Here is a 12,074-nt window from a genome sequence, read left to right on the forward strand (position 1 = left end):
GTAAGTAGATGGGGGGGTTGAACTTTGGACAAACCTAGGTTGAAGAATGATCTAATATTTTACATTTCAATGGAATATTATCTTTGTATGTATTCCCAAACCCATGTTTGCAGCTAAGAAAAAAGCACAGGTTTAATTTAGAAACCACAAAATGTTTATGTAAATGAAATCTTGTGCTACAAAGCTACTATCTTGAGACTCACTGTTATTATTTTTTACCCACTTATTATCATAAAAAAACTAGTTCTCAGATTCTGCATACAGACAGCTTTATGTAAAATATATAAACATTTGTCCAAATTGGTACACAGATTGCATAAATATGGCAATTAAGATTGCATTTACAGATGTGCATGTACAATGTTGTGCAAATTATCACAATATTACAATTTCAGAAATTATTCAAATTGGAATCCAAGTAAAGCAATTAGTGAAAAAATACCCATGCAGAATTTAAATATCTCAGAACAAAATTTAAATGTCTTCAGTAAAAGGTCACACATTTAAAATAGTTTTATTCATTTTATTTGTATATGTCAAAATACATTTTTATTTCCAAAATAGTGGGTTTTGCAACTAGTTTCATGCAGAAACAAGGTCTGCTCAATACTACCAATAAAACCAATATAATAGCACAGTAGCTGTTCAGTTTTAGATACAAAGAATAAATAACCTAAATACAAAACACTAAAATATTAGAAACATGTATTTAATCATTCTTCACAGGCATCCAAACTTCACAAATATAATCCTTAGCATGCCTAACTGTTGTGCAACCAGAACGTGTTGCGGTCACTCAAACTGATCAATTATCTGTATATTTTACGTCCACATAAGACCATGGAAATTCTCTATATTCAGACCCACCATTCATACAGTTCAAATATAACCAAAAATAAAATTCCCATAACTATCCTTGTACCTTTAAAAATCAAGAATCCTGAGCTTGGTAGTAAGAGCATAACCTTATATCTTCATAAAACCAATCAAGAGAGAGAGGACTTAAAATCCTGCTTACCAAAACACCCTTTCCCAGCCCCAAAGTAATCTAAAATAGGCAGTAGAACACAATGACCTTTTAAAATGAAGGGGTACAAATTCACATTTAATATAGTATACAATACAATCAATAATACAATTAGCTACTATAAGCTTTATGATGTACAATTTATTCAAATGGCTGAACTGTTCAGTGGTTAAGGAGACAGTTATGTGCCAGAAATATGTAGTATTTTTTTGCATGGTTTGATGAAAATATAAAAGCTATTTGTCCAAATAAAAGCCATCTTCACTATGTACTTGATTTTGCTTTTTTTTTCTTTTCTTTTTTTTTTTAAAAAGGCCACTGAAATGTATAAAATGGTCTGAACATGATGGTGGTATCAAAGTCAATGCCTCTTCACATGGCAATAACAGTGCATTTTACATTAACTCACGGGTTAAGTCTGCAAATGATTTCATAGCATTACTTTGGCTAGCACAACAGTTTTAGACAGCACTCAGATAAATATAGGTATGTGAAATGTGAAGCAATTATCTTATGCAACTTTAATTGTGGCTGAATACTATCAAATGAAAACTGGAAATAAAAGTAAAAGCACTTTACAGTAGAAAACTTTTGTAAAGATAGGGCTCCATATAATGTGTTACTTTTAAAGTCTTTATATCACATTGTTAGCAAATTTTGTTTTAACACTATTATGGAGTAGCCTACTTTGCATTAACAGACATTTGAAATAAGGAAATAGTCAAGCATACCATGTGGTGGTCTAAAAATCAAAACAATACACTTATTTATATATACAGCATCACTCAGTACCTGCTAAAATGAACGTGAAGATTACAGAATCTAACATCTTATACTACAATAATAAAAAACAAACAAAAACAAAAAAAGTGACCAATGAAGGCAGAAAATAGGACTTAAAAGAACCTAATCTCAATTGACTTTAAAGCATTCATATAAGAAATAAATGCATATTGCACAAACAGTGAAAGCAAATGTTCCACCAAGCAATTCAGTTCCAGGTGGAAGACAACACAGCATTAGCCTAATACATAACAATGATATCAGAAGAACAAGTGTTCTTTTCTGTAAATGAGAAAGCTGTGAAAACATAGAAGAGTCTGCCACATGAAGAGTTAGAAGGAAAAAAATACAAACCCAAACTTAGATGTAAAGCAAAAAATTAAATATCGAAAAACTGGAAACTGTGGCACATCAAAAAATGTTGAATAACTGTCTTCTGTGAGAGCTGAAAGTTTTTGTTGACACAAAAGTATTTATGTACAACTAAGGCTTACTGGTTAAGTATCTGAGGCATATCTGGCCTTGAACACTTTCCTTATATGCTGGAGCTGTAAACAAGTTTTCTCAGTCATTAAAAAAAAAATCTTCTCAGCAGCTGCATTAACATGAAACAATGGTCTTGATACAAGAAAAAAAAAAAAAAAACCAGAAAATTAAACAAAACAAAATTCCTAGATAAGAGGGCATTTGGCAGGATATCCAAAAATGACAGTCTCCAAGGATTCTTCCCAGGCTTCCAGTGACTGTCAGTTATGGTCCACTGGGTTGCTAATATGTGCAATTCCATTATTTGCTGCTTTTTATTTGGAAAGTTTGCTTATAACTCTAATCAAGGCCCCATTTTCATCCTTTAGCCTCTGGTTGTCTGCTTTTAGGTCTGGTAACATCTGTGAGGGGAAAAATAAAAGAAAAAAGTTTTACTTCAATAAGAAGATACAATGTTACTCTTAATAAATTTTATGTTTTCACCACAAGACACATGAACAAGCTTTGTCAGTTATATAAATTTCTAGTGGCTAAAACGTATATGAAAGAAAGAAAAAACTTGATTTGTGAAGCTAATTAGTTTAATAAACGATGGAATTAAAAGTTTATTCTCCCAAAGTTATCAACTGGAATGTACTAAATCACTTGCTATTTATGACTCACAAGCACACCATATTAGAGCAGCCAAAAAAATGAAGCCTGTTTTTGTTAGGATGGGCTCTCAAAGGGAGTTCCTTTAAGACTTCCTGTCAGCACCTAAACCGAGGCCTTTTACTTTATTTACATCAGACCTCAAACCATAGTACTTACTATTACTCCACAAGGAAACCAGCCATTTAGCAAAGTTTTGAGGAAGTTAGACTTGTTCTAAATTATTAAAATTCCTTAAAGGATTCATCTGTAGTACCAAGTTTAAGCATGTAGTACAATGTGTGATCCAAGATAGGTGGCTCATTAAATTATAATAATTATTACTATTATTAGAACAGTATAAAATAATTTATAAGCCAAAGTAGTCAGTCTGTGTTTATGAAAATATCTAAGCACTGAAAAAATCACCAGTATTTGGAGCAAACAGAAAAACACATCCTCACATCCTCAAAGCAAATCTATTTTCTGTTGTACAGACAAACTGAAGGAGGGGGTAGAAATGTTATCAGTAAACTGCATTTTCCACTAAGAATGAATTAAATCAGATGTGCTCTGCCAGATTTGTTTGCTAGGAAGTGGGAGAGCTTATATTTTGGATGTTAAAACATGCTTTCCAAGATACTTAAAATATCTTTCCAATATCGTTTCTCAGCTATCAAAATGTACTAGGTTGTAAAATTAAAGTAAAACTTCTACTTGGCAAAATTACATAAAGCAAAAGCTTTATGAAGAGTTTAACTTTATGTGGAACCAATCAATTCTTGTGTTCACAATGTATGGATATAAAATACAGTAATCTTAAGTTTATGTATTAGGATACCTCTGTAATAAAGAACTAAGTGAATATTAACTAAAGTGGTTCTGATTGAAAATGGTATTATTTTGAAAAATAGATAAAGCATGCTTAATCTTCAGCTTCAACATATTAATTATATGTAAAATATTTTATACTGCTTATGTTCCATTTTCTTTCTAGCAAAGAATTTTAAAATTATATTTAAATATTTAATCCCTAAAATATTTGTAGAGCCAAAAATGTGCACAAGCTTTGCAAAGGTGCAGACAAGTCTTTAAATCCCTAAATCATTTCCTAAATTTATTATAGTTTATCAGCCAGAATATACAATTAGTGACACTTTCTAACATTCTGAGAAGCCATGCATAATTAACAGTTATATGATAAGCTTCAGACACAATGGCATTAATTTGTACAAGTGAGCTTAAGACACGCTTACTAATACAAAAACACCTGCCTGGCTCTACCAAGAAGAAATGATGAAACTATAAATTATAGGTTCACAGACTGCAGGTGCCTACAGAACCCTGAGCGCTTGGCTACCACTCTTGTCAAGGCCCTATTCTCAGTCAGCAGTCGCTCATTTAACTCTCTCAGAGTTTGAATTTGCTTTATTTGGTGCAGGTTCTGCAGGAATTAGAACATAAAGAAATAAAATATAAAAAAATAAGAAAACGGAAAAGGGTACAATAAAAACACAAAGAATCACAGATAACGAATATAAGAAGAAAAAAATTAAGAGTCTTGACTATAAGGATATTCATTCCATGAAATTTGCAAAGGTAAATAGTGTAGTCCTAAAATTCCATATCAAACAAAATACATAACAAAATCCAAAAACTTTGTCTCCAAAGCCATTCAAAAATGTTTTAATAAGGAACCAAATTCAGTAATAATTAAATCTTGAAATTCTAATTTTATGGGCACATTTTCCTATGTATCAGTTCATTAAATTCATAATGTGATAAACATATTTTATGCAAGATAATACAATAAAAGGTAATCCATTAACTATGCTATTTTTTTTCCCCTAGCAAAGAGGGTTCCTTCCAACATTCAAAACAAATAGATACTTCTACAGGTAATTCAGAGTTCAATAAAACATAGCTCTGCTCGTCCACTACTGTAATGTCCTTTATTTTCAAAGGAAAATATTTTTGTATTGCTACCCCCTCCACTATTTACTCTCCAAGAAACAGAGTATGTGAAATGTGAAGAATAAATAATAAATCCCAAATCTTATGGTTATTATTGTCTAATTTTTTCTATACCTGAACATCAAAAAAGCCAAAAAAACTAATCAACAAAATGATTTGAATTGTAAATGTTCTCCTAGCTCACATAAAACCTGGATTTAGGAAGAAAGAGAAGCACAAGATATAGATAACTCACAAATTACATAATCAGTATTGAGAACAATTAACATAAACATAGTTATCTATAAGAGTACTGTAACGCTTGAGTTGATAAACAGCACTATCTCTCATAAGTAGAAGCATGGTTTACTTACTTTGAGCTCTTCTTCCATTTCAGATATTCTTCTTTCTAGAGCTCTTCGTTCCTAGATCAATTTAAGGTACCAATATTAATCACGTAATTATTATATTCTTAATTTTCTTCTAAACTGTGAGAGAGTGATACTTTAGAGTCAAAAATCAAATCAGGAGCAGTGTGGAAAAAGATGTGATGCCAGTGATGTGTAAAGAGCTTTCTAAATTTTGAGAGAAGTAAATATGAAGATTATGATTTTTATTAATTTCTATAAGCTTTCTTCAAAGCTTTGACTTTCTAGTAAGATGCTACATAACATGTTCAAACTATTTTTTTAGTTCACATAAAACTGAGGAATAAACCAATATTCAAGACTGAGGATTATATAGAAAAGAAAAAAAAAAAAACACACATAGATGCAATTATTCTACAGTGACAGAAGCAGAAACGCAAGCAGCAAACATGCCTAAATTTCAAAAGGATCGAAGAGAAGTTCATCTCCTCCACCTATAATGTTTGCTAGCCAACATTTATACAACTGACTTTACAGCTTTGTATTTAGGTTGATACTGTGTGCAGCATTAATGCAGTGAATCTAACGAAGAAGCAACTGCAGCACGTATTTTAAAGTACCTCCTTTCGAAGAGTGACAGGCAAAGGCAACATACATTACTGCAGTGTACAGTTTTATTCTCCCTTAAATAATCAGCATTCTAAGGTGTTACGCAAAAAGCAAGCAGCGGTAATTAATGTGCTGTAAAACTTTGGTTGTTAGGTCATACCGCCCAGAAGATACTGACTCTTGCCGGTCACCTTTCAGATACAAACCATTTAAATTTAGTTTAATCACTATGAATTTCCAAGACATTCTTTCCCAGATTAATAATTAATGTTGATATTTAGTAAAGCAGTACATTTATTGTAAATGTTAATGTTTTTAGATTATGTGATGTAAAAAGTAGATGGAATCCTACTCATAGTCTTTTAAGTACCGTGTTATTCTATTAATAGCTTGTTTAAACACTATTATATAGACAAAAATGTTACCTTCTATGAACAGAACTTTCTCCTAGTTAATAATACAGCCATGACTAATTCATAAAAACCACTGCACTTCCCAAAACACTAGGATATATAGCGTCATATTTGATCCTCATAACTTGGTGAAATCTCATAAACAGCGTATTTCCTACTGCCCTCATCATCCTCAATTTTGTTAGGTACCTTCAAGATTTTAACTACTTTCTGGTAAAGCAAGACAAGAACACTCTACCAAACTGTCTTGTCGCCAAAGCAGCATCTATAAAGTTGTAGGCAATTTCTTCTGTTTGACAAATTTACCAACATCAGAAAATATGGTTAAGAGAAAATACATGTAAAATGCTTAGCCCAGTGCCTGCCTGGTACATTATAGTACTGAATAAATGTTAGCAGTTATTATCAATACTATGATTACTAATATCTGTTAAATTGAAAGTAAATTAGCTACTTTGTAATTTATTTGCATTTGATAGGCAGACAAAGGAGGTCAGGTGAGAATGTCAGAGTATGAACATGTGTACTATGTGTGCACAAACCTAGATAAAAAAGGACACTCTCTTTTTTTTTTTTTCGTAAAAAAGGTAAATTGGCTATTTCTGTAATGGGATGGAAGAAAATGTTTTATTAACTGCTCCTGATTATTTATTCTTTGACCTCGCTACCCAGGATGTGCTTTCTCCTCCAGCTAAGACCTTGTAGGTCTAGCCACTGCTCACTTGGACTAACAGACACTCTTTTCCTTTAACTTTTGATCATTGATACATTCTCAACTGCTCAGACTAAACTTGCAGAGTTCTTCCTATGGCCACTGCCAGACCTCTGAGCAATAACAATAATAAATGGAGAAATACAAGTGAATATATCATTGCCAAATAAAAAATTATAGAAAGACATAAAAGGGCAAAAGGCTTCTCTAGTAATCAAATTTTTGTTTAAAATATACTATTTAGGGGCGCCTGGGTGGCTCAGTTGGTTAAGCGACTGCCTTCAGCTCAGGTCATGATCCTGGAGTCCCAGGATCGAGTCCCGCATTGGGCTCCCTGCTCAGCAGGGAGTCTGCTTCTCCCTCTGACCCTCCTCCCTCTCATGCTCTCTATCATTCTCTCTCTCTCTCAATAAATAAATAAAAATCTTAAAAAAAAATATATACTATTTAAAAATGTTAAGTATTTAAATTCAAAATTAAAGTATCATTAACTTTAAAAGAAATTTGAGAATTTGATGTTCTTAGAATCTTTACAAACTTTCAGAATGGATTTAAATTTTCCAAAGAATTAAACTAAATGTATACATGATCAAAATGTTTTAAGTATACCACCACAGAAAACCAAAGAGATAAATGGCATTTCAAAAACATCAGATTCACTACCACAATGTGTACATTTCAGAATCAAGGCAAAGATTTTTTTAATCTGTTAAAAGAGTAACATGGTAAATTAAGTCTTAATATCTAGAGAGGTAAGGTAATTTCACATCTAGAGAGATCCCACAGAACTGTATAAAGAAGCTAAGCCAGAAAACATTTATGATTAAATCAGTATTAATCTACACTAACAAAAACTACCATTCATAAAAATAAAACTAAAAGAAAACCTACTATTGCTTATGTAAAACAATAAAGGGGGAAAATGATTAATTAATAAAATGGCTACTTACCCTTTTTTCCATTTCTAATAGTGACCTATCAGCAAACCTTTCTTGTCTCTGTAACAAAGTAAGAAATATAAAAGGGATATTAAGTGCAATAAAAGGTGGGGGGGGGGGTGAAGGAGGACCATAGTAACTCCTCTAGTGGTGTTCAAATAAATCACAACATTCAGTTGGAGTAATACACACAGGCATAAATAAAGAAAAGAGAAAACAATTTTGTATTAAAACAATATAAATTTAGAGTTAAAGGAATACTTAGAAATAGAATGGTTTCCACAGCTCTCATGGTCTACCCATCACTTTTCCTCAGGTCTTTACACAGTATAGTACGGGCTAAGGATGGGTGAGTACTGTGGAACAAAACCAAAAACACCCTCTCCGATGCTCAAGCTCTCTCTTACACACCACTAGGAGGAGTGGCTAATCTGAATGGCCAGATTCTAGGACCTTGACTGAAAGGTAGTTGGGACTAGGATGAGTGAGTATCCATGCAGCCAAGCCAGTAAACTGGCCTAAATTCTGTTGTCTCTCACAGCTTCGTATTGCTCACTCTCTATCTAGAGTTTTCTTTTCCAATCATCCATGCTCCAAAATTGGTAAGAAAGTTCACACCCCCTGTCACTTATAAGAAATCCTAGCTATATAGCTTTTCTTCTCCTGGTGAGCTTAGGGCTCTCATTTTTCCTGCTTCCTATACTATGCTATCAACTCAAAGTTGACAAAATCCTGAGATTTGGGAGATGGAAAGGACCCTTGTGGTTTTAAGCCACATGTTATAACTAATACCTGAGGGCTCTGCATGTGGATCCTGAGTAAAGGCCCAGTTAAAAACAAGGGGTATCCTAGGTGTGCCTGGGTAGCTCAGTTGGTTGAGTGTCTGACTTTTGCTCAGGTCATGATCTCAGGGTCCTGGGATCCAGCCCTGAGTTGGGCTCCTTGCTCAGCAGGGAGTCTTCTTCTCTCTCTGCTCTTCCTCCCACTTATACACACTCTCTCTTTCTCCCTCTCCAGTAAATAAACAAAATCTTAAAAACAAAAAACAAGTGGTATCCTAGTTCTTACACTAACTTCTGTACATGTATCTTCCTTGGGATTCCTGGTCAGTTTGCTATAAAAACCATCAAATGACTCATTTCTCAAAAGTGAATTTGCTGAATAATCTATTTTACCAATTTACCAAAAATGTTTTTTCACAACTTTTAACAAGAATGCTTTTATGACTATTAACCACAAAATGTACTTACAAATATATTTCATCATTAATTAAATGTTTCTCTTTTTTTTTTTCAATTTTATTTTTAAGTAATCTCTATACCCAAAATGGAGCTCGAACCTACAACCCCAAGAACAATAGTTGTGCTCTACTGACTGAGCCAGTCAGGCATCCTAAACGTTTCTTTATGTAATTTTCTGTTCTGTCAACCATTTCAGCATTCATACTTTAGTCTCATCAAGGCCTGTAACCTAAGTTACTTTTTGATCTTCTTTTCACAATTTCTTTTTCATGGTTATGGTATATAAAATGTAAAGATCTAATCATGGCCAGGTGTCCTTCCTTTTCTCTTTTGTTTTAAATGGTTTTATGCTTTTGTGCTCTTTCTGGAAAAATAAAAGTCGGCGTATTTTAATTACTTATTGTTAGAAATCAAATTCAGAATTTCAAGTATGATGAGACTTTCCAGCTAATTCTGATTTTTTTGATGTTTTTAAATTTAAATTTATATTTAACTGCTAAAAATGCAGAACAAAGGCTAATATGCCCCTTGAAGATCTGCAAATGAATCCTAAAACCGCTTTAAATAAAGACTGAAAAATGTAAGGGTGCCTTGATGGCTCCATCAGAACAGCATGGGACTCTTGATCTCAGGGTCATGAGTTTGAGCCCCATGCTGGGTGTAGAGATTACTTGGGGAAAAAAAAAAAAAAAGACTGAAAAATTTAAAAATGACATTCCAAAGCACCCAAAAGAATTCAGAAACAGCTGAAACAATGCCATTACATATAAGTCAATAAAATTTTAGATGGAAAATTATCATTTTTTGAGGATTTTTCTTCATATAGGAACATTTTAGCAATTTTATGATTCATCTGCTCATTTCTTAGGTTAAAAAATCAAGTTGAGTTAATATTTTTGGTTAATGTTCTAGTTAAAGCTGCTAAAATCATTTTTAGTGAATCTAGTGAATTGACATTTGACAAAATATTATTCATCAAACTGGTTTCTGGTAAATCAGCCTATTTCCCTCCATTGGAGACTACAGGAAGGAGGGTGGCTGGACGAAGGCAGGATTCAGGGATTCTAGAGTCACAGGGCACCTGGGTGGCTCAGTTGTTAACCGTATGCCTCTGGCTCAGGTCATGATCCCAGGATCCTGGGATCGAGCCCCACATCGGGCTCCTTGCTCAGCGGGAAGCCTGCTTCTCCCTCTCCCACTCCCTCTGCGTCTCTCTCTGTCAAATAAATAAAATCTTAAAAAAAAAAAAAAAAAAAGAATTCTAAGTCCCTTGGCCAATTATTATTAAACACACTATTAACAGGATGATAGTTGGATAAAATTCCATGCAACTGTCAAACTGCTGCCACTATGTATACCCATGAATAGTTATGGGAGTAATGCCCCAAAAAGAAAATAAAAATCAGGTGGAATGATTCTTGGTAGACTTAAATGCTCAGGATAAATACTCTAAAATTGAACAAAAAGTTTAATACTTATCAGTTTTGCTTTTACATGTACCCTTAAATTTTAAAAACATTTATAGTTTTTCCAACTAAGATATTAACTCTGAATATTTACCAATATCTTATACTCTGAATTACCTTTCCCATTATTCATTCAGTATACTGGGCATGGTACTCAAAATGTCTGCTAAGGCAGTTAATAGTAACTTGTTTTTCTGGCCACAATCCAAAGGATCAGAAATTGGTACATGACCCAAAGGCAAGTTGCTCTAGGTTGTCCAGTGTCCTACGAAATAGTCACTAACAGGACTGCTCCATGCTGATAATAACTGGCTAATTCTATCAGATCCCCTCTCTTGCAGACTTTGAATGAGAGACATCTAGGAAGAATTAAACGACAACACGGTAGGCAGAAGAACAGAGAAACAGAGAAGGTAGTAAGCAGTAAAAACATGGATTAGCTGACTCACCGTAATGACAGGACACAGCAGTAGGAAGCAGTGGACTTTTTTTTTTTTTAAAGCAGTGGACATTTTTATTTAGAAAACATTATGATCAAATCTCCCGAGCTAGAGTTATTTTCAGAAAACCAGTGATGGTATTTTTGTGTGAGGAGGCTCATGAAGCTACTAATACAACCCAAAGAATGATGACTTTCCAGTTTACCATGAAGTCTAAGTTACCCCAGCAAATTGTAACTTGAATGACGTTCCAAGTTTTTATGACATCTCACTATGAAACGTGTTCTTGTTCTGACTTACTTCTCTGTGTATCTTTATAGTAAACCCTCATCAACTGATGGAATCTGCAGAGCCTTCTTTTTTTAAAACATTTTTTATTGTTGTTAATCACCATACATTACATCATTAGTTTTTGATGTAGTGTTCCATGATTCATTGTTTGCGTATAACACCCAGTGCTCCATGCAGAACGTGCCCTCTTTAATACCCATCACCAGGCTAACCCATCCTCCCACCCCCCTCCCCTCTAGAACCCTCAGTTTGTTTTTCAGAGTCCATCGTCTCTCATGGTTCGTCTCCCCCTCCGATTTCCCCCGCTTCATTCTTCCCCTCCTGCTATCTTCTTCTTTTTTTAGCTTTAACTCCTGGAATTTTAACAAAGCCTCCATTGTGCACAGACAACTGCTTCACAATGTAATAGTGGTTAACAACAACAAAAAGGGGACCTGGTAACAAGTGTAAGTTCAACATAGAGAATTAACTTAAAAGATTATAAAAAAGATGAATGTAAAAGAATGGCCAAAGAAAGTATGGTCTCATTTATGGAACCAGAGATGTCATGTCTAGATGAGTGATTTCAAACTGGATTCCAAAAGCTGAACTGCAGAAATGTGTTTATACTATAAAGTCTCATGTTAAAATTAAACAAGTTTGTTTTCTTAAAAATTACAAGACTGCTTAGAGCCTTTTAACACCTGAATAGTATCCTGTAAAATCTCCAAGATGTAA

The 12,074-nt window shown here is 33.6% G+C and overlaps 1 protein-coding gene across 2 annotated transcripts in view; it reads right to left on the reverse strand.

The window, feature by feature from the left end:
• Positions 1–252: 252 nt before the first annotated feature.
• PPP1R12A (protein phosphatase 1 regulatory subunit 12A) overlaps positions 253–12,074 on the reverse strand; it is a 143,346-nt gene continuing 131,524 nt past the window's right edge. For both annotated transcript variants that reach the window (XM_078076350.1, XM_078076351.1), the window contains 3 exons: positions 7,932–7,979; positions 5,254–5,304; positions 253–2,697 (listed from right to left, as the gene is read on the reverse strand). In XM_078076350.1, coding sequence (XP_077932476.1) covers positions 2,611–2,697; positions 5,254–5,304; positions 7,932–7,979 — 186 coding nt within the window. In that variant the 3' untranslated portion in view covers positions 253–2,610. The remainder of the gene's footprint in view (positions 2,698–5,253; positions 5,305–7,931; positions 7,980–12,074) is intronic.

The sequence above is a fragment of the Halichoerus grypus genome, chromosome 6 (genome assembly GCF_964656455.1).
Source record: "Halichoerus grypus chromosome 6, mHalGry1.hap1.1, whole genome shotgun sequence".
NCBI lineage: Eukaryota > Metazoa > Chordata > Mammalia > Carnivora > Phocidae > Halichoerus > Halichoerus grypus.